We start from the raw sequence: 21,145 nt of genomic DNA, 5'->3' as shown, positions 1-21,145 counted from the left end.
TAAAAATATAATTCCTATTTTAATTAATTTATTAAATTTAACTATTTAAAGTAAATTAAATTTAAAACCTTTAATTATTAATAAAATAAAATACTTTATAATTATTAAATAAAATATTTTAAAATAATTAATAAAAATTCTTTAAATAATTAAAAACTTAATATACTTTAAATACTTTAATTAATTAAAAGAAAGTACTTAATTTATTAAAATATATAAACTTAATTTACTCCTTTCCCCTTTATTAATAAAATTAAAATACTTATCCTTTTACTACCTTTTATTAAAGAGCTTAATATGTAAATTAATATATTTATTAAATTATAAATACTTATAAATCTCTCTAATTTTAAAAGTATTAAATTATTCTTTTAAATTTTATTATTTACTTTAAGGAATCTTAATAACTTATTTTATTAAAATATAATCCTTAAAAATTATTTATATTTTTTACTTAAAAGATTTATAAAGATATTAATAAGATTCCTTATATACTTCTTCTTTATATTAATTTTTAAACTTTTAAACTTTAACTATTTAAAATAATAAATATTATAAATATAGTAAATCCCTTAAACTTACTTATTTTTAATATATATTATCTTTAAATTACTTATTTAAATTAAATAAAATTTAAATTTCTAAACTAAACCTATCTTATATTATTAAAGTTTAAAATATTTAACTAACTTAAATTAAAATAAATTAAATATTTATAATATTAAAAATTCTTTATAATAAATATACCTTTAACTTTAATAAATTTATATATTTTAACCTATTTAAAGATTTAAATTTAATAAATATATTATTTAAAAATTAATCCTTCTACTCTTATTATAATTAATATTACTTAATATTCTTTTATAATAACTATTTATATACTTACTTTTAAAAATATTAAAATATCTTTAAATATTTTAATAAATAAATAAAATCTAATAAATTACTTAAAGTTTAATATTTTTATTTATATAAAATAAATAAATTTAAATTAATTATATAATTTACTTAATTTTAAATTAATTATTAATAATTATTAAATATAATAAAAACTATAAAAATTTAAATTACTACTTATAATACTTTATAAGCTTTTTTAATAACTTTTTATTTAATTTTTAAACTTAATTAACTTTAATTTTTATTTATTAATAAATATATTAAATTTAAACTATTTAACTATTTAATTAAAATATTTAATTTAAATATTAATATACTTTTAATAAAGAGAATATTAAGTATAATATATTCTAAAAGGCTTAATAATATATTATTAAACTTAAAAATTTAAATTAATAATCTTTTATACTTTTAAATATAAAGTAAAATTAAAACTAAATATACTATTTTAAAAACTCTTTTATTATAAAAAGTATTATTTTAATAGGAATATATTTAAAGCTTTTAAAAATATATTAAATAATATAGTTTATTTATTTTAAGTTAAAAAGTATTTAAATAATAAAAAAATATATTTTAAAGTATATATTTAAAGGGAAATTAAATTAAAATTAAATTTATAACTATTTTAATTTTAAATGAAGTATATTAAATAAAGTAAATTAACTGATTATTTAACTATAAATAATAGATATAGGAAGCCTATTCTTATAGATAATAAAGCGTTATAATAAGTAGACCTAATTAGTTACCCACAGCTCGATAGGATCGCACCTAGCTAGGGCTGGCATCTATAGGTGCTATACTCGCGCCTTTGTGATCTTCGAATGGATCCCTACCTAGCGTGTAAAACCAAGACTGACTAATAAATGACTCCTTGTTAGAATACTCTCAGAGGTGTAAGCCGATGAAGGACACAGTTCTAATGCTAATTAGCTTAGACAGTGCCGTGGGTCAGTTATCTAGTTGGCAGGTCTTTAGCTGGGTCGTAAAAATAGCTAAGGGCAAGTCTTTTTGGATTGAGCTTATGGATCCAATGAGGTCAAGGGACAAATGCAAGGCTTAAAGGACTTCGTCTACCACCGAGATCTTGTTTCGCTCAGGAGTCATTATCCAGCTTACAAATGGCACGAATCTTTCCATGGGTCGTTTAGATTAAGCTTCATATTACTGCCGTATCTCGACTCACACATGATGAACGATTGGCCCTTTCTAACTGTTGTTCTCACTACACAAGCCTTCCTCTGGGGCTAGAATAAATTTCAATTTACCCACTGAGCACTACTCCACCATATATATACAGAGACATCATACGGCATGGCTGGTCATGTAGTAAGTCTTAGTCAGTAATTAGTACGCAGTAACTTTTGCCAACCCTATCACTGAGTGGTACTGGATTGTGCGGCGAATTTTAACTTTTATAATTTATTAACTTAGACCGTGGCTTTAGCCACATTATATTTTTTGTTTAACTATTTATCTATTCATCGTCTTCTTAGCTTTTAGACTAGCTATCAGCTTATACCTTAAATATAAAGTTAATAATTACTTAATATATACCCTTAAACTTATTTATATATAGAGTTACTAGCTTCCCTTATAGGGCTCCCTCTTCTATTACATTCCTTATATATTATATAGAAGTAGATAAATCCTTAATAATAAAGTAGTATATTTAAAGAAGGAAGATTTAATTTTTAAATATTTAAACTTTTACTTTCTTTATATAGTGTTTATTTAATATATAGTAAATAAATTCTATTTAACTTTCTAAAAGGGTTTTAGTTTTTTTATAGAATTTATATAAAAAGGTTTTTTTAAATAGGTTTACTATTATAGTATTACTATTCTATTAGTAGTTATATACTTAAAATAGGGATTATACTAGCTTATTTAGTGAGGGTAGATCTAAGTGGCTATTAAGTGTATTAATAGAAAAGAGTTAGCTTACTAGGTCTTATATTATAGGATTCTTCTTCTTATAGGGGCTATTTTAAGAGACTATTTTAGTCTTACTATATAACTATTTTACTAGTTTTAACTCTAGTATTATAATAAATTAGCCTTTAGGCTACTTATATTAATAATTCTAGTATAGTATTATTAGGAGTAATGCCTTCTAACCTTATTTATATAGTATGAGGCTTAGCTATATACCTATATATTATATTCTCTTTCTACTATTATTGGTATTGTATTTCTTTAGATGCTGGGTCTTGAGCGTTTACTACTGTATGAAGGCGCTACGTACATTTTATATATATGGGGATTGAAAACGAAACCACTAACTTAGACCGCCTTGTACGGGAAGTCACACTAAACTAAGCGATTACCGACTTGCCACAAATAGCGCCGCCAAAGGTGCGCATAGTAGACCACCGGCAGGGGATTAGACGCAGACAGCGCACCACCCATTCAAGGTCCGGCTAAGAAGAGCAACCACAGGAGTGAGCCCTTCGAACCCGTCCACCTTAGCCCCGTCCAAGCCCGCAGGCGGCTTCTCCGCCCAAGGACCGCTGGAGGCTGCACCTCCCTTTTTCTTTCCTGCACAGCTTCGAAGGCCTCGGGGCATTGCCGCCCCGTGAGGCTTCAGCACTTGCCCGCGTTGGGGTCGATCTTGAAGAAGAAGCCGTTGTAGTCGTTGGCGCCGCCGCACCAGCACTCGTGGTAGAGGTACTTCATGGCGTAGATGCACTCGTCGACGGCCAGGCTCTGCTTGGTGTACGCCTCGTTCTTGACCTCCAGGTTGACCCTGTTCCCGGAGTTGTCCTTGGGGAACGGGTAGCAGTGGGCGACCACGTGGCCCCTGTCCCAGTCTCCCATGGGCAGCGCGTTGGCGCAGTAGTCGATGATGGCGTCCTCGATGTTGCCGGGCTGGTCGTGTTCATCGTGCATCTGTGAGAACTCCATGCCGGAATTCCAGCAAGTCGCCCGCTCGGCCTTGTCATCCCAGCCAAGCCCGGCTGCGGTGCTGGCAGCCCCGAGGAGGCAGAGGAAGATCTTGGAGATGTTCATTTTGGATCAGAGGGCGGAGAATGTGTTTCAGATGATGAGTTGGTTTGAAAATTGAGACATGAGGGTGAGAATGAGAAGATTGAGTTCTGAGATGGTCAAGCTCGGGATTGTAGGCTTGAGGATGGTTGTGTGTTGTTGTAGAGAAGAAAAAAGGTTTCGCATGTGCCACGAGACAACCGGAGACGTGCTGGGGTTTTATAGTTGTCCATATCCATTTCAGGCAATTTATTAAGGCATAGATCACACGGCAATTAGATTTCCCATAGTCTTTAAAGGTGTGAAACTAGTTTGTATACTGTGATAGCTTTAATCTTGATAGTTGTCAATAGTGCTAGTGCGACTGTATATTGCCTGATATTGAGACTTGTAGTGTAAAGTGGTAGCCGCTGGGGGAATGCTAGTTTACATTAGATGAAAATGCCATTATTGAAAAAAGCCTAGAATCCTTATATGAGAACGGAAATTCGCGCACCCAGAATTGGAAGGTGCGTACCCTCCCTACTATTCAGCCAATTAGAGGATAGAATCTTAAAGTCCTTATAACTTTAATAAATAAGTCCTCTTTATTATTTAGGACTATAAATAGGGTGGGTTGGTCCTTTAGGAACTTGGGTTGTGCCTATCGGCCCTACTTACGGCCCTCCGCTATGCTTCGCGCTCTGGGGCTCGCCCCCTTCGCCCTAGCCAGCCCTTTTGTGGAAGAAGTCTTTATATAGAGTACCTCTTAGTTAGCAGATGGGTGCGCGCCTTCCAATTCTGGGTGCGCGAATTTCCGTTCTCCCTTATATTTACCATTTCTCTTTGTTGGGAACCTGTCGAGGTGGTCAGACGGAGTCCGGAACTGCTTATCTACTAAGACGCCTGGGCCGAAGCTACATGTCCAGCCTGGAGGCCCCGGGGGACTTCCAACATTGAAGTCCCAGCGGTAAATCAACCTATGCCATCTCAGCCTTCTGCACCCAGGTAGAGCTCGAGGCAGACTTGAGATAGCCTGTGTGTCTCAAGTCGGTACATGCTTTAACAGGAGACCCGTAAATCAAACGGGACAAGGCTGCATAAGGGCTTTGCACAGATCCACTTGCGAAACCGTGTCACACGGAGGCTTCCCCCGCCCTAAGGTGCTGCAAGATCTTGTGTTGGACTGCTAAGGCTGGATAAACAAGACTGGGAGCGTAATCTACAGAGATTGTGAAGCAGGGCCCCCAACTAGCATGTGCTCTCCCTGCCGACATCGACAGTGAGATTGTCCTCCGAGACGGCGCATGTCTGCCCTCAGGGCTGAGCAATGGGGACTTGTTGGAGGAGGGTTTGCAGACGACGAGTTTAGTTGCGCATCTCGACACTAATCCCCCCATACTCAATTGTTCACTCCCGGATAGTTTGCATAGACACCAGCTAGACTTTCTCCGCCTCCATGATAGTTTGTCGCACACCTGGAAATGAGGCTGAGGTTCTGATGATCAGAGCAATAGAGGATCAAGTCTAAACTTCAACGTAGGACAAATCTGTCAGCTGGAAGAGGAGCGACCAGGGTCGTTCCCAAGAGTTCTATTGGTGAGCAGAGCTGGTAGCAATATGGTCTGGGGTTACTCAGAGTGTATGGATAGTGCCACGGATGAGAATGGACGCAAAACTGGTGTGGATGGTAGTGGGATAGCAAGTCATTTCGTTTTAAATTCGTATACGTCCCCAACGCGTACGCTTCTTCACACAAACACCCGCAAACTGGCCAGAGGGGACAAGAGCCTCAAGTTGGATTTAATGCAGAATTCGGGCAAGATGCACGGCCAGATAGTCCTTGAGCCTGAGAGCCATGGCCAATTCACCCTAGCGAAACGGATAGGAGTTCACCACAGCTATGTTAGAGGGACTGCACGTAAATACCTACCTACCAATATGGGTAGTACGGGGTCTCTGAAAGCAGTAGCTCGACCATCCATTCGGCGTCAAAGCAACCCCGTTCTACCTAAAAGTTAACAGTACATGAAGATTACTGTACTAGTTTGAGAGGAGTAAGAGGCTCCTCTTTTCCCAACAGGCAGAAAATCAAAAAGAAACAAAAAAACACAAAAAGACAAGAGGGTCAAACCCCAACAAACCAAGGGTGCCCCAAAGCCTGACGCGCCGTGATCCGCCCCGCAGGATCCAGGTTCAACATGCGCTGGACGAGATCCGTGAACGAGCCATCTTCATCAACAACATCCGGCCACGTAGAGAACGGTTTGTACGGAATATGCTCCTCCGTCCGCTCGTCCCAGAGCATCCCTAAGATCTGGCAGTTGATTTCCTCGTCTCCAACGTGCGTCATGAGCCCGTTCAGCCCGTCTTTGTCCCCAAAGTACGAGACCTGGCGCTGCAGGCGGATGAAAGTCGGCAGGGCGCCCTGCGACTCGTGGTGCCGGAAGTCGTCGTCTAGCCCGAAGAGGACGCGGCCTAGCATGGTGTAGACGCACTGCGTGGTGTGGATGGACTTGTTAGAGGCGTTGGTTTCGCCGCGATTCACTCTCGAGTGCTCGTGATTGATTCACTTACCACGGCCCCGAATGAATACATGTCCGACGGCTTGTTGAGCTCGCCCTTGAAATGTCCCTCTGGGCTGCGCCAGTTGTCGTTGCCGGGCAGCATTCCCTTGATGCACCGGCCTTTGGGGAGGTATGCTGCGTTCTCGATGTCGATGATCTGAACTTGGTCGATGGTAGAGTCTGGCCCATTGTTAACCATAATATTGTCGGGTTTGATATCTGAAAGATTGGACGATTAGTGTTGCCTCTTCCCCATCATGAAAGCTCAGACATTATGTGTGACTTACCTAAATGCACTACATCTTGGTCATGCAACTCCGCGATCCCGCCAAGGCAAGCCTTGAGGACTTTCCTCTTATCCGCAGTGCGCAATTTTTGTTTGGCCACCAGGCCCAGGAAATCGTCTGTCAGGTACTTGTACACAAAGATGGATTTGCCGGGGATGGTATCTGCTGGCAAACGTAGGTTTTCGTGCTCGCGGAGCCTGGGCCGTATGTCCTCGTTGAAGCTCGAGTAGATATCTTTGGGGATGTCTTTCAGTACAAACTTTTCATGTCCACATCTAACGAAAATTCATTTAGACCGATGCACAAATCAATTGAGATTACAAAATTCAAAAGGACGGACGTTGCCAACCACACGCGGCCGAGATGTGGCCTCTCTTGGATCAGTTCTTTGAAGATGTAACGGCGCCCTGTAGCACCAAGTAAACTGTTCGCCATAAGTACCTATGGGGTTATTTCTTTTGGGTAATAGATTGAGGGTTGCGTAGTTCTGAGTCTTTACAAGAAGAAGTTGAGTAACAAGGTAACGTGTGAAAGATGCCTTTGTTTTTCAGGTACCATACAAGAAATGACCCGCCACGTCACGTGCAACCAACGGATTTCTGCAGGTGTGCATATTGATCACTTCTAACATTATACTCAATAGTAGTATTCCTTCCTAGACCGTATTCAAATCACTTAAGAATGCATTGCCGGGTGAGTACACCCCATCACCACTTGCCAGGTAGGTATAGGAATCTCAACTAGTGTTAGCAAGGTCACATGCAGCAACTTTCAAGCCGCGAGACAAGGAAACCACACTTATTTCGCATTCAATTCACAGCAATCAAAACCCAGAAACGACACGTCGGATGATCTAGTATTTATACCACTGCGACTCAGAAGATCTTCTAGTACAATGCCCCCGCCCCCCTCCCCCCCCCAAACTTTACCACACTGCGCCACCGCGCTGGGAGCATGCATAATAACCAACCTCCCCCCCCCCCAACCGAATATCCTTCCCATCCTTCATCCGACCCCTTCACTTACTCACAATCAGGGTATCCAACAATGTTCCAACCATGTCTTCCATCCTCTTCTCTTGGCGTCTCTGATCCCCCCTTATCCATGCTTCTTTCTTCCCTTCCAATCATGCGTGTCCGCGTAGGAGCCAAGCCAGGCCAGGCCAGCTCCCCATCTACAGCCTCGACTTGACGACCGCAGCCGGTGCAGCGATACCTTGAATAACAAACACAATAAAAATCAACATCCTCGCTCAACACAACAGAAACAAATGACTCTCGGCCGCATTCGACGATGACGATATCGTAGCGCCTCACTCGTCCTTCACCAACTCACCGTCCAGGTCCCAATCCTCCGACTGCGCCACCAGGTCCGGGATGTCGTCGACCCTGCACTTGCCCTCCAGGATGTCGTTGACGGCCGTGAAGAGCGGGTACTCGTGGGTGCGGCCGCGGGCCCGCAGGAACGAGTTGACCTCCTTGGCGGTCGAGGTGCCCTGCAGCATCTGGCCGTTGAGCTCGGTGCGCTCGACCTCGGCGACGCTGACGCCGCGCTCGACCGACAGCTTTGCGCAGCGGAAGTTGCGGCCCGACGAGCAGCTCGTCACCAGGTCCGCCATGCCGGCCGATTCGACGGTGAAGGTCGCCGTGTTGACCGTCTGCGGGAAGAACTCCTTGCCGAACTTGATCATCTCGACGATGCCCAGCCGGCACACCTCGGACTTGGCGTTGTCGCCCCAGCCCTTGCCGACGACGAAGCCGGCGGCCACGGCGACGATGTTCTTGAGCGCGCCGCCCAGCGACGTGCCGGCGACGTCCGACACCATGCGCACGTGGAAGTAGGGCCTGCGGAACAGGGCCTTGAAGGTCATGTGGTCGAGGGGCGGGAAGGTGTCGGGCACGGCGGTGAGCTTGACCCTGCTGTTGCGGCCGCGGGCGTCCTTGTGGGGCTGGTTGACGGGGGTGATGCTGAGGTCGAACTTTGTCTGGTTGGCGGCAGGGCTCTGCGTCCTGGGCGTCGGGTTGCGGCTAGCATCCATGGGCGGCGGGTCGTAGGCGATGGTGGTCGCGCACCACTTCTCGGCGGCGATCTCAGACGCGATGTTGGCACCCGACAGGGCGCCGCAGTAGATGCCCAGCCCGTCGCCGATCCACTCGCTGAAGAGCGACACGCCGTCATCGGACACGTGCACACCCTTGATACAGCTGATGGCGCGGGCGTAGGGGACGATGTGGCCGCGCAGCTGCTTGCAGACATTGTCGATGAACTGGTGGGGCAGGTTGAAAATCAGGATGGTCGAGTCCTTGGCGGCGTCGATCAGGTCGGGGTTGGCGACGACGTTGTCGGGGAGTCTGATGCCGGGCAGGTACTTGACGTTCTCGTGGTACTTGTTGATGACGCTCGTGATCTTCTGCTTCTGGTCACCGACGGCGGGGTCGTAGTGTGGGGAGTCGTTGGATATCGCGACCTCCTCCTCGTAGACCCACATCTGCACCTCGGGCTCGAAGGTCTCTGGATGAGCCTTTGTGTTCTCGGCGACGATCTTTGCGATGGTCGAGCCCCAGTTTCCAGACCCAATGACCGTCACCTTGTGGCGCTTCTCGTAGGCCGCTCCTAGGGTCGCCATGTTGCGCTGGACTGTGATCCTGGACCTGCTAGATGTGTTCGCGGATCGGCTGGGGTGGAGAGTCGAGGCGAAGGGCGTATATATGCGTGCGAGGCAGCTGTTGCTGTAGCTGGTGGGTGTTTTCGTTTGCGTTTTCGAGAAATGTCGGGCCGGGCTGGAGCTTGTGAGGAATGCTCTTGTTGATCTGGGTGGGGTATTTAGTATGGCAGTGTATGTGGGAACGCGAGAGAAAGAGTCAACTCGAGCAATGCGAAGGGCGTGCATGTGCATATGAACGAGAGCTGGAGGCAGAAGCAGTGGTGGTCACACAAGCTGTTTTATAGAAATAGAAAAGGAAGAAGGCTGACAGGAGACGGAGCAGGGAAGAGAGGACCCCACGTCTCACTTGACAGGGTAGGTACGGGGTACGGAGTACCTGAGAGTAGGTACCAAGGGAGTGGGAAGCAGGAGCTCTCAGCTGGGGCAGGACAGGCAAAAACGAGCCGAGAGCGAGTCACGGTCGGCCGGGGAAGGTATACTGGCCTGTGCCTATGCTTTTTGCTGTCATCTGTCAGTTGTTGAGCTCCTTCCCGCCTTGCTGCCCCTGCCTTCTCGGCATCTCTGTCCCACTCCCCAGTCCAACCTTCCCACCTGGCCCCCTGCCCGTCCAGCTGAGAAAGTGACGCAACGGTGCGGCAGAACCTGACCGCCTTCCATTTTCAGCGACCACCCACCGGGGTCAAATAGTCAGATACTTCCTACACGCAGATCATAACGTGGTAGATTAAGTATCACAATAACACAGCATCGAGTCGGCTGTTGTTAAAAAACGGTGGGCTCCTCAACCATCCTGACCCAAAGCTTTTTTCTCTTCTACCTTGGCCGCCGGCGCCTCGGGATGTCCCGGCCAGGCCGATCCTTGACAAGCTCTCGTGTTTCCATTAGTTGCCGAGGCCGTCGCGACCCCTGCCGGAGTTTTTGCCCCTCTGTTTTTTCGGGGCCGATCTCAATGGCAAGGCGAGGTTCGAGGCTGTGGGCTGAGCAGGTGAACAGGTGGTTGTGTCATTTCTGACAATCGAGGCATGCATGTGAAAGCTCCCCATATTTCCTGCCTTATTTCCGCCCATCACATGCCAGAGGGCAAAACCTCAGGTGAGGCTCACAAGACCCCGGCCAGACTCCAAGGCTGGCAACGCAGGGCTGTTCAACGTCTTACGAGCAGCCAGAAGCGGGAAGACCCCACAATGCCACAATGTAGATGGATGAGGGCATCTCGACAATATTGCACTGGACAAGTTGGAAACCCTAGCTCGGTCTGCCAATCAGTCAACATAAGCACAAACCTACGCCTATGGGACGTGGGTGCATCCATTTTCCCTCTGGCTTACTGGACATGCTCCCACAGGCCCTCAAGTGCTCAAGAAGCATCAGTAGCAATGCAAGTCGCCTTGTCTACCGCATCAGCATTTGTTTGCACGGGCTGGGCAACTGGCATAGCACGGAGATACAATGAGTTCACCCCTAGCGATTAGTCTGTCATGAGTGGCCCATCACGATTGACCCACCACAAACTCACCAACAGCCGCATGCAGGTGTGCTGGCCACAGCCCAGGCAGCACTCTGCTATTTAAACTGACAAGCTGACAGATGCGAAATATTCACCACGGCATACAACATTGAACCCGTGGCACAGACCTGACTCTGATCGCAGGTCGAAGAAGCACTGGCCAATCTTTGCAACAATTCATCCGTGGAATCATTCTGTGTCTTGTCTTCCTTGGGAGAGGTGGTGTTCGGCCAGGTCTACACAAACCATGGCTGATGTGGAAATCTTGCGAGAGTGGAATGGCCCACCACCGCTATCGGGCGTCACAATACCCTCTGCAGCAACCATCAAGGCAATGTGCGTGGACATATCCGAACAGCAAGGTGGTTACTACCCCATGAAACTCGCCTATCCCCCTGGAGAACAGCCTACTCTATGGATAAAATACGGTCCTGGCGTATTCTGGGACGAACTCGTGAACCAGACACGCCTTCACCAGGAGTTACAGAAGATCGATTCTCCGGTCCGCGTGCCAGCCGTATACTACGCTTTCACGGACAGCAAGGGCCCGAGGTGGACCTACATAGTTATGGAATACATCCGTGGCGAAACGGTGGGCTCGTTGGAACGCAAGGCCCGCGAGTCACAGCCACCAGAGCAGTGCCGGGAAACGCTAGAAGGACTACACCGCCGAGTTGCTTTCGTCTTGGACGAGTTTCTACGCATCCCGGTGCCTGCTGGTACTCCACCTGCATCAATAAGCGGAGCTCTCATACGGCATCCTGTCTTTGGTATAGACCAGGAGGCGCCCAGGCCTTACGAGAATGTGGAGCAATTGGAGCAGCACTTCAATATGGTAGGCTACATAGTCCTTCTTCCAATTGACAGTCATCCGGTGAGACTGACAGGGGAATACCTTTATACTGGGAATAGTTCATCGAGTTGCCAGGCATGCGCAGACGCAAACTCCCTCTTCTCCGTGGTCTGTCACAGGAACCCATGGTATTCTGTCACTGCGATGTAAACGACGGCAACTTCATGATCAACGAAATGGATGAGATAGTTGTTCTCGACTTTGGAATGGCGTGCATACTGCCTCTAAGCTTCGCGAAGTATATCACGCTCACGATTGGTCACGACGGTCTTGGACGCGCTGTACGTCCTTGGGTCCATCTTCCAGACATGGGCGGCCAGTCTTGTGCAAACGCCGACGTCCTGATGGGAGTGCAGGGCCCCATGATTCAGAGCGGTAGTTCCTTCGACAGGATAATGAGAAGGGTACCTGGCTGCCCACCTCCCCGAGACATATTCTGAGTATCTGTCCCCGTCTCTATACCGATCAATGCAGGGTATCAAGTAGAAGAGAGAATGAGAAGATAGAGCAAGTCGTTTGATTTACACTACATAGTGATACGAGGCTGTTTCAGATTGCAACTGTAATAGATCTGACCATACGACCATACTTTCGCGGATTGATCACCTTGCCACGTCGACTTCAGTCGTGAGGGCCATCAGAATGCGAAGTACCAGTTGACCTCATGCTACTACAGCGACAAATCGACCACGTCTTTGGTTATAGGATGTGAATCAGCTTGTATCTATCCATTGATGAACCCTCGCATTGCTTTTAAAAACACCAACCTCAATGGTAGAGGCCCATGAGATCCCGGCTGACTTCGGGTCAACATGGGCTTGTACGACAGAGACAACGTCGTGGGTAACTACTTCAGTAGCCCTGAACGAGGATGGACTCGAATAGGTCCCCGGAGCCGGATCCAAATGGAATAATGACTGAGTGGTTTTGCCATTTTTCTATATTTCCAAAATCAATGTTTAACTGACACTCTACTAGTAAGTGAAATCCATGGATTGCATTCTAATCGCTTTTAAGTTGCCCACCCAAGTGGAGAAGAGAAGACCAGAAGAAAACCACCAAAAGGGAACCCCCCCCCCTTAAAAAAAAAGAAGATCTCCCGTGTGTGCTTAGGTAAGTTCTGACTGGACATGACTACACCTCCTTCTAGCAGCAGCACCTCCTCCGTTCCCCGTTTTGTAAAGACTGATCGCTGCGGCTATCAGCACCAGTGACAGCACCTCGCGCGTCGGCCGCCGACATCCCGGCCCAGGCAGCCAACAGGTCCTCCCGGAACCCCTCGAGCGAGGTCGCAGGCCGCACATGGCGCTTGACCATCTCCGCCCAGGCGGGGACCCCGTCGCGGCGGATGGCCTGCACCCTGGCAGCTATCGCGGCCGCCTCCTGCGGCACCCGGCACCCGGCGGGCACGAAGGCCAGCGCCTCGACGTTGGGGGTCTCGGTGACGAGGGTGGCGACGCCGGCCGCGGCCGCCTCGAGGGGCGTGATGCCCAGCGTCTCGTACCGCGACGTGCACAGGAACACGCCGCTGCGCCGCACTGCCCTGAACAGCGCGTACAGCTTGTCCTTGGGCAGCCGGGGCGCCACCATGAAGTGCGCGTGCAGGTCTGCCGAGACCGGCTCGAGGAGGGCCCTGCGGCGCGAGCTGTCGGCCTCTGGGTCCCCCACGACGAGGACCCGGACCGGGGTGCCTGCCTTGAGGAGCTCGAGCCCGGCTTGGATTGTCAGTTCGACGTTCTTGAAGTAGTCCAGGCGCGCCACGGCTGTGAGGAGGACGAGATCTGCCCCGTGGATGAAATGCTGCATAGCTGTGGGAAGTATTGTTGGGTCGTTGCAGGGGGGTACTCCGATTGGTGGGTGGAGGTAGTTGAACCTGTTGGTGTTGAGCCCTGCATTTTCCAATATGCGTTGTTGGAGTCTCGAATGGGCGAGAACAGTACCCTGGTTGTCCTGGAGCAGGCGTTGGATACCAAGTCGTTGCTGCTGACAGAGCGTGGCGGCTTTGTCTTGGGAACCACCGAAGGATAGTCGTGCAAGATCAAGGGAGTATTCCTGAGCAAAGTGTGAAGCGAAGGGCCCGTGGTGTGTGACACAGAACCGATAGCCTTCCGGGTGGTAGTGAAGGAGCGTGTCAGTCTGGTAGTAGACAATAGGATGCGACGGCGTGGCGTTCTTGGTAGAAGCGAGCCGGAAGGCCTTTTGCAGACCAGTAGCAATCTGCAGTTTGTCCATTTTGAAGTTGAAATACATGGTGACTATAATGGCCCCGTTCCAGTCCTCTTCAACTTCGCAGTGTGGAGTAGCCAACTGTTCATCTCGGCAATACAAAACGACTCCGGACAGTATATTCTGGTCGAGAAGTACGCGAAGAACGGCGAAAGTGAAGGAACTAGCACCGACTTTTGCCGTAACAAGGGGATCTCGGGAGAAGTACCTCTTGTTGAGGACAACAACGCCCGGTACAAGTTGTGAGTCCATTATTCCAGGCTGAGAGGCAAAGAAGGGACGGCTCAAAGAAGTCTGAATTACTGTATTCAATGTTCGACGTAAAAGCTATCATTTCCGCGGGAGAAGATGCCCATTTTATTCAGCCTCTGAACTCTTCGTGCAACATACCACATCCCCCCAACGTCCTCGAAGCCTTTCACGGACCCCCATCCAACGACCCTCCATAATCCGCCATGGGAACGAGGCTCTCAAAGAAATTTTTGAACTCGACAAAGCTGACGCGCCGAATGACCACCGACAGTGCCTAGCCCTATTTCTACTCTGTGTACACCTCCCGATCGATCTCGATTACTGGCGGACCACAGCCAACAGACCCCCACGAGGGAGCCTTTCGCCTTCCACAAAGAAGAGGATCTGACACAGCTCCTTCCAAGATCAAGCGAGGCGATCGGAGGATGAACCTTCGCGAATCTTGGTTAACCACTAAGATCCTCACCATGCCAGCCTTACAAGGCGACGGAGCCTCCCGAGATCCCGCTTCATCTCTACCACCGGTACCAAAAGGAGGCGATATCTGACTGCAGTTGGCGGTGTACCCATCATATCAGCTTACCTGGGCTAGACACTATTCCTAAATCCTCCCACAGTGTGCTATGTGTTGCGGTCAGATTTGTTGGCATTTCGTGGCCAAATCCTCTCGCCGAGATCCACTGTAAGCAACACAAAAGAAAATGTGCCGGGGAGGACCGCCATTCTTTAAGTACGCACTTATATATGTAGGTAATGGCTAGGGCTTGGAACTATTTTCGTCCCTTGTGTCATTCTCGAACGTCATGAATAATACCTCGGGACAACGTTCGAAGCAGTCTGGAAAGATTTCACCGCATGATGACTGCGTCCCTTGCGCATCCGTCATATTTCATTTTCTCGCTTGTACAATAGTCCGCAGAAAAGTGGAATCCTTCAGCCTGGCAAGAGCCGCATCGTGCGACCCGGTTGCCTGGATTTGACAACACCATTCCTCAGCACCCGCGGGCAAGGCCATCGTATGGGCAAGAAACCCCCTTGGCGCCGGCTGTGGGAGCTCCGGTTCGACGCATGTAATACAGACCGCCAGCAGGCGACATGCCGTCTCTGCGGCCTGCGTCGTCGGTACATCCCTGAAAAGATCACTTCTGGCCCGGCCCCCGCCATCTGCTTCGGCGTCTGGTCTTCCAACGCCGTGTATTCCGGCTCGTTGGGCGCAATTTTGGGGGCTCGCTCACTTCCGCAGCGGCTTTGAATCCCTTTGGCGTTCAGCGGATCCGCCTTGGGAATCGTTTGTGCCTGATTTGGTTTACAGAGCCGCATGGTCCAGGGGGAGCGTGGGATGTCTGGGCTCGCTCTTGTTGCGGTACTCCCAGCCCCTTGCTTGGTATTACCTATGTGAAGTCGTTCCGAAAAGCTTCATCGGGAATCCCCCAAGCGGTGAAGATGGCTGACTGAAGCGACTGTTCTAATTGTGGTCCGATGATGGCCCACTTCGTTCCTAAACCCAAATGCCTCAACCCTGAGCAGGGCTTTTATGCGCTGCTTGAGAGATAATAATAATAATAATACGTGTAACGTTGCTTCCCATGCGGCTGAGTAGTGCCAGTGATGCCGGACTTAAACCACGTTATGCGCCCCGAAAACTCCTGGTAATACTCCATGTCGGGTCAGCAGACGCGTTCGCTGGGCTCTCAGACCTCCGGGTACGAACGTACGTAAAAGAGCGTGTCCAAGATCTGGGATCTACGGTCCGGGTGGGCAGCTAGAGTCCGGCATCGCCCTGCTACGGGCTGAGACGCCGCTGGGGAGCGGGGTTGGGCCTGGGACCCGTCCGGACCTCTTATCGCCAATGACATCAAGCTTCAAAGTTTCCGGCTTCCCATCATGACCCACCCCCACGTGTTACTCGGGCAGAGTGCCGGACAAAAGGGAGCAAAGTCGTGAGATTTTGGCAGCCCCGGGCCCGTATCATTGCTATCACTGATGAAGAAAGCAACGCATACAGACTTCGAACGATTCGACGATCAAGGCAGACTCCCATCAGACACGAAAATGGCTCCCCAAAAGCGTAAGGCGTTCATCAACGTTGATCTGGGAGAAGGGTATGGCAACTACAAATGCGGCCCGGACGAGGAGTTGATACCCATGATTGACCATGCCAATATCGCATGTGGTTTCCAGTGAGTCCGAACTACCCCATGTAGAAATTTCCGCGACATCCACAGAAATACTAACAATCTCTCAGTGCCGGGTGAGTCCCCATAATTTGCCTCAAGCTGCCACTGCTGCAGGGGCCATACAAAGGCCAGAACCCCGTCGGAGCAATGCCAGCCCTAACAGCACCATCCCAAGTGACCCCCTCCACATGCTCGAGTCCGTCAGCCTGTGCAAGAAGCACGGCGTCAAGACCGGCGCCCACCCGGGCCTCCCAGACGTGCAGGGCTTCGGCCGCCGCGAGATGAAGCTCGCGCCCGAGGAGCACACCGCCAACATCATGTACCAGGTCGGCGCGCTGAGGGCCTTCCTCGACGCCGAGGGCATGGAGCTGAACCACGTCAAGCCCCACGGCATCCTCTACGGCATGATGTGCCGCGACGCCGAGGTCTGCCGCGCCGTCTGGGCGGGCGTCCCCAAGGGCATCAAGGTGTTCGGCCTGGCTGGGACGCACATGGAGACTGTCGCGAGGGAGATGGGGATCGAGTTCGTGGCTGAGTTTTATGGCGATGTCAAGTATAATGCTGAGGGGTTCCTGGTGATCGACCGCAAGAAGAAGCCGTGGGCGATCGAGGATGTGAAGAAGCATGTGCGGCAGCAGATTGAGGAGTCGGCGGTCACGGCTGTCACTGGCGAGGTGGTGCAGTTGCCGACCAAGGACTATGATGTCTCCTTGTGTTGTCATTCCGACTCGCCTGGTTGTGTCGAGATTGTCAAGGCTGCTCGGCAGGTTGTCGACGAATACAACAAGGCCAATGGTCTTGCATAGAGGATTTGACAAAACCAGCCAGAGACGTTGGAGGTACCGTGTACCGATTGGACAACGAAAAGGCTGAAGCTCAGCTCAATTGTAAGGATATCCTTGAAAAATGTCTATAGTTGTCTCGCCATATCTAGTTCAAATGCTGAATCGCCGGTGTCGTCGGTGTGGCCCTGATTAACTCATCCTCGCTCGGTGGCGGAAAAAGCTGTTCGACCCGCCTCTTCGACCGCCAGTGCACCGTTCCGTACCTGTACATCTCGCCATACGTCCCGGGCCTGTGATCTGCGTCTCTGAGACCATCCTTCTTGATCAAGTCCCCCAGCGCAGGCAGTCCACCCGCCGAGTTGTGGTAGACCTTGTACATGTGGCTGTTCTCCAGCATGTCGACCACAAACCGTTCAGCAGCGGCCCGCCTCTCCAGATCGGGCTCATCAAGACGTGTCGTGAAGAGCTCGACCTGCTTCGCGCCGTCGTAGTCCGTCTTGATCGCGCCGAGGACACCATTCTGGATACCTTCGACCATGAATGCCCTCTTCTCGTAGACCTCGCGTCCGTTCCACCCAGTCTCGACATCGAGGAGGTTCCTCGTGCGGTCACCAATGAGCATCTGGGCCACGTAGTCGCTCATGTCAAGCATCTTTTCCTCAAAGTTCCAGTCCGCCATTCCGTCGGCGATTCCGATCTCCTGTACCAAGGGGTGCTTATGAAAGCCGTGTTCGTTGGTGCGACCATGCCACAATTCCTTGTATCCATTGTGCCAGTTCCTGACGAAGGCAGAGCCCTTCCTCGCAGCTAGCATGAAGTTCCCGAAACTGCCCCATTTCTTTCTGATCTGGCCAGTGATGATCCACAAGCCGAGCTCGTACGGGCCTTCCGAAAGGGCATTCCAGAAGAGGTCATCGAGATGAGTGTGCAGCATGTTGCCGACGTCCATCCAGACACCGCCGTGCTCGAAGAGCAGGGGGAGGCGAATGAGGTCTGAAGTGTGCTGTGCCTTGTGGCTCCCGTCCATGGTGTTGTCATTGAGGCAGTCTGGAAACCACTCCCCGTCGACAAAGTTGTAGACATTGTTAGGCGACCCGTCGACGAGGTCAACGACACGCACTGTCCAGCTGGGGCCCAGCTTCCGCACCCAGTTGAGGACGGTGCATCGGTAGCTGGGGTACATGGCCTGCAGGCCCTTGTCCCAGAAGGCCCACACGTTTTTCTCTGACGTGATGGGCCGGAAGGTGCTGAGCTCGGTGATTATGTCGTTGTCAGACCGCAGATCGAGTTGCAGTGGCGAGACCTCTTCGAGGTTGGTTGCCCTTTTGGGCATGTCAAAGTGTCGCATTTTGTAAGCGCGGGATACTGGTCAGAATCTTGTTTGGGAGCTTCCATGGTCAGAAGAAATTAAAGTAGAGGTCCCCCAGGACGGTGCTTCTTATATGCTCTGTCGTGTATATGCTGCCACTTGAGACAGGCGTCAGGTAATTGTTGTTGTGGCTTGCCAATGCGGCTCATTCCTCTCAACAGTGCCTTACCGGCCCTGAATGAGATTAGCGGCGATGAATCATCTGCACTCATATTCACGGGGGCGCCGAACAGGCCTGGTGGGCAGGGGTGGCGTGTGTCAATTTGGGGCTAATGACGGCGGGAGCCGCTACTGCAGCCGTTAAGAGTCGTATGTTTGGCTCATTATCGCCAAGTGAGGCAGGCCTGTCGTTGTGTGCTTGCACAGCCACTCGAGTCTCACAAATGCCATTATGGCTCATCGCAGAGGTCCGGTCAGCCGTAATGGGGAGTGAAGACGCGTTCAAAACTTGTGGAAGTGAGTGAAACTGGAACCACATTAGATAGAGACATATAAGTCTGGAGTTTTGCGCGAAATCAATAGCTCAATGTTGGAAAGGTCAAGCACAGTTTGGCACGCCACTCACTGCATGGCCATTCTGTATCGACCCATTTATCAAGGTACCCGAACACCCTTGTTCCAGTCTTCCAAAAGACTGCATCATTTCATGCACTATGATTTACACGAAAACCAAGCCAGACTATGTTGATCTTGACGCAAACTTCAAACCCCTTCCCAAGTACGGCAACCTTTCTCAGAAGCACCCTGCCTACGAAGCCGCCGAAGAAGCTATCAGCGCTGGGTACTCAAAACTCTACAGCCTTCCAGACATTCAAAGTTTTCGAAAGGCAGCCGGTGACGCCGATGCATCTATCCCGCCTGGTGGCCCAGACCGGTCTCGAGATGTGGTCACCGAGCTGATGCATTTCACAACCCGCGACGGGCACAAGGCAGAGCTCAAGATATACAAGTCGCCGGATGTCGAGCCGAATGCGGTACTGATGTATCGAATGCATGGCGGTGGTGAGTTCAATGAAGCGTCGGTGTTGAGACGCGTTGAGACCAAGCCCACTGACAGGTCCTCTACCAGCATGGTGTGTGGGGAGCCACGAGGTTGATGGTGCCGAGAATGTTTACGCTGCGACCAACAACAATATCGTTGTTGTTAGCGTGGACTACCGACTGTGAGCTTGATGGATCTTCATCTTGCCCTCATTAATCTTGCTAAATTATGGGTAGGGCACCAGAGCACGCGTTCCCGTATCCTCTCAACGACAGCTATGACGGCCTATTATGGGTAGGTTTTCCATTAATACAAAGTAATGGCTGTAAATTCACTTAAGCTGATTGAGCTTCTTCAGTGCAAGGAGAACGCAAGTTTGTTGGGAGTTGACCCCGAGAGAATAATCATCAGCGGTTCCAGCGCAGGAGCCAACCTTGTCAGTCACGCTGCACGCACATTTACCCTAGTTCTCATTTTTAGTTGCTAATATATCCAAGGCTGCTGCGCTCACTGTCGAGCTCCGAGACCACGGAATCACTGGCGTGCTCGCTCAAGTTCTTCATTTCCCAGCAACTTGCCACCCCAAGTTCTTCCCGAAGGACAAATACGAATTCGGCAGCTACGTACAGAACTTTGAGAACCCAGTTCTCAGCACAATGAGATATGAGGCCTGCCTCGACATTTACATTCCAAACGCCAGCCCCGACCACCGACATTCACCATTGCTGGCAAGGTCGAAGAGAGGGTTGCCACCAACCCGTGCGTTGTCTTCCAAATCTTCGTTGTCTAGGTTCAAATTACTGATTCGTCATCACAGTGATACAATGCGCAGGTGTCGACATCTTGCGGGACGAAGCTTTTGCCTACGCGGAAGCTCTGGAGGCTGACGGGGTGACAGTCGAGGTCTTTGGTTATCAGGGCTTGCCGCACTGCTTCCCGGTAATACTGGAAACAATACCCGAGACTTCGTACTTCTACGCGAGGTACCAAAGGTTTTTAGAGCGGCATGCAGTGTCCTCGTATAATGGTACATAGCTAGATTCCTCAAGTTGCAGAATTGTATAATTCGTGCAACGAAGAATTTCAACCCCATAGGATCATCGGGGTCAGCACGGGCCGTGTTTGAACAATCCGACGCGAAATCATCCAGTCCGCCTATGAACTTCGTGATGCAAGGGCGGATGTAATAATTCCAGTAAAGAAATTGCTCTTTCACAGAGACACCATGAGGCTTGTTATCTACGACCATCTCTAAAGCGATGTCGACGCAGATCGGATGTCCGTGGCATAGTTAGTTTACGAGAGATAAAGCTCGTGTGGGGCATTATCCTCGATCAAGTGAACATAGGAGATATGGTCACCGGGCACAGGGTGCGATACGGACTGACCGTTTCATCCCTGTCGCCCTCAAACTTTCCCCGCCTCCCACGACCCACGGCCGCTCAAGCTTATCTCCTGCCCTCGTGCTAATCGGCTGGACATACCAATTATGGCAATGAAGCTATCCCAGGGCAATGACGCAGCTGGGATATTGGTGGTTCATCCGAGCTAAAACGCTGCGGGGAACCTCCTGGAGTCGCGTGCAGATGGAATGTACCCTTC

General features: G+C 49.1%; 7 protein-coding genes across 7 annotated transcripts; 2 read left to right on the top strand and 5 right to left on the bottom strand.

Moving 5' to 3' along the window:
• Positions 1 to 3,492: 3,492 nt before the first annotated feature.
• On the bottom strand, positions 3,493 to 3,918 carry KVR01_013325 (uncharacterized protein; the record flags this gene model as incomplete). The annotated part of the gene is made up of 1 exon (XM_044788173.1): positions 3,493 to 3,918. The coding sequence occupies one exon, from the start codon at positions 3,916 to 3,918 to the stop codon at positions 3,493 to 3,495; it is 426 nt and encodes a 141-aa protein (XP_044637779.1).
• A 2,083-nt stretch (positions 3,919 to 6,001) lies between these two features.
• Positions 6,002 to 6,639, bottom strand: KVR01_013269 (uncharacterized protein; the record flags this gene model as incomplete). Its single annotated transcript, XM_044794178.1, has 2 exons — positions 6,002 to 6,370; positions 6,451 to 6,639. 2 exons carry the CDS (start codon positions 6,637 to 6,639, stop codon positions 6,002 to 6,004), a joined length of 558 nt encoding a protein of 185 aa, XP_044637723.1.
• Positions 6,640 to 7,673: 1,034 nt separating this feature from the next.
• Positions 7,674 to 9,936, bottom strand: KVR01_013302 (uncharacterized protein). The gene has a single exon (XM_044788775.1). The coding sequence runs from the start codon at positions 9,621 to 9,623 to the stop codon at positions 8,040 to 8,042; it is 1,584 nt and encodes a 527-aa protein (XP_044637756.1). The 5' UTR covers positions 9,624 to 9,936; the 3' UTR covers positions 7,674 to 8,039.
• Positions 9,937 to 10,216: 280 nt separating this feature from the next.
• KVR01_013271 (uncharacterized protein) lies at positions 10,217 to 12,347 on the top strand. The gene is made up of 3 exons (XM_044782077.1): positions 10,217 to 10,924; positions 10,980 to 11,734; positions 11,812 to 12,347. The coding sequence occupies exons 2-3, from the start codon at positions 11,147 to 11,149 to the stop codon at positions 12,190 to 12,192; spliced, it is 969 nt and encodes a 322-aa protein (XP_044637725.1). The 5' UTR covers positions 10,217 to 10,924; positions 10,980 to 11,146; the 3' UTR covers positions 12,193 to 12,347.
• Positions 12,348 to 12,898: 551 nt separating this feature from the next.
• KVR01_013303 (uncharacterized protein) lies at positions 12,899 to 14,230 on the bottom strand (the record flags this gene model as incomplete). Its single annotated transcript, XM_044781332.1, has 1 exon — positions 12,899 to 14,230. The coding sequence occupies one exon, from the start codon at positions 14,228 to 14,230 to the stop codon at positions 12,899 to 12,901; it is 1,332 nt and encodes a 443-aa protein (XP_044637757.1).
• Positions 14,231 to 17,337: 3,107 nt separating this feature from the next.
• KVR01_013326 (uncharacterized protein) lies at positions 17,338 to 18,540 on the bottom strand (the record flags this gene model as incomplete). The annotated part of the gene is made up of 1 exon (XM_044790487.1): positions 17,338 to 18,540. The coding sequence occupies one exon, from the start codon at positions 18,538 to 18,540 to the stop codon at positions 17,338 to 17,340; it is 1,203 nt and encodes a 400-aa protein (XP_044637780.1).
• A 558-nt stretch (positions 18,541 to 19,098) lies between these two features.
• On the top strand, positions 19,099 to 20,669 carry KVR01_013243 (uncharacterized protein; the record flags this gene model as incomplete). Its single annotated transcript, XM_044784643.1, has 7 exons — positions 19,099 to 19,563; positions 19,631 to 19,724; positions 19,780 to 19,837; positions 19,902 to 19,979; positions 20,041 to 20,302; positions 20,361 to 20,526; positions 20,639 to 20,669. Exons 1-7 carry the CDS (start codon positions 19,215 to 19,217, stop codon positions 20,667 to 20,669), a joined length of 1,038 nt encoding a protein of 345 aa, XP_044637697.1. The 5' UTR covers positions 19,099 to 19,214.
• Between the last annotated feature and the right edge of the window lie 476 nt (positions 20,670 to 21,145).

The sequence above is a fragment of the Diaporthe batatas genome (assembly GCF_019321695.1).
Source record: "Diaporthe batatas strain CRI 302-4 chromosome Unknown Contig00025, whole genome shotgun sequence".
Classification (NCBI taxonomy): domain Eukaryota; kingdom Fungi; phylum Ascomycota; class Sordariomycetes; order Diaporthales; family Diaporthaceae; genus Diaporthe; species Diaporthe batatas.
The sequence above is the reverse complement of the archived record's forward strand: the minus strand, read 5'-3'. Positions and strand labels throughout refer to the sequence as shown.

Bases quoted from the DNA above. Each gene is read 5' to 3' on its own strand.
- KVR01_013271 (XM_044782077.1), top strand. From the start codon at position 11,147: ATGGCTGATGTGGAAATCTTGCGAGAGTGGAATGGCCCACCACCGCTA. The intron at 11,735-11,811 runs GTAGGCTACATA...TACTGGGAATAG, and splicing joins TGGAGCAGCACTTCAATATG to TTCATCGAGTTGCCAGGCAT.
- KVR01_013302 (XM_044788775.1), bottom strand. From the start codon at position 9,623: ATGCACATGCACGCCCTTCGCATTGCTCGAGTTGACTCTTTCTCTCGC.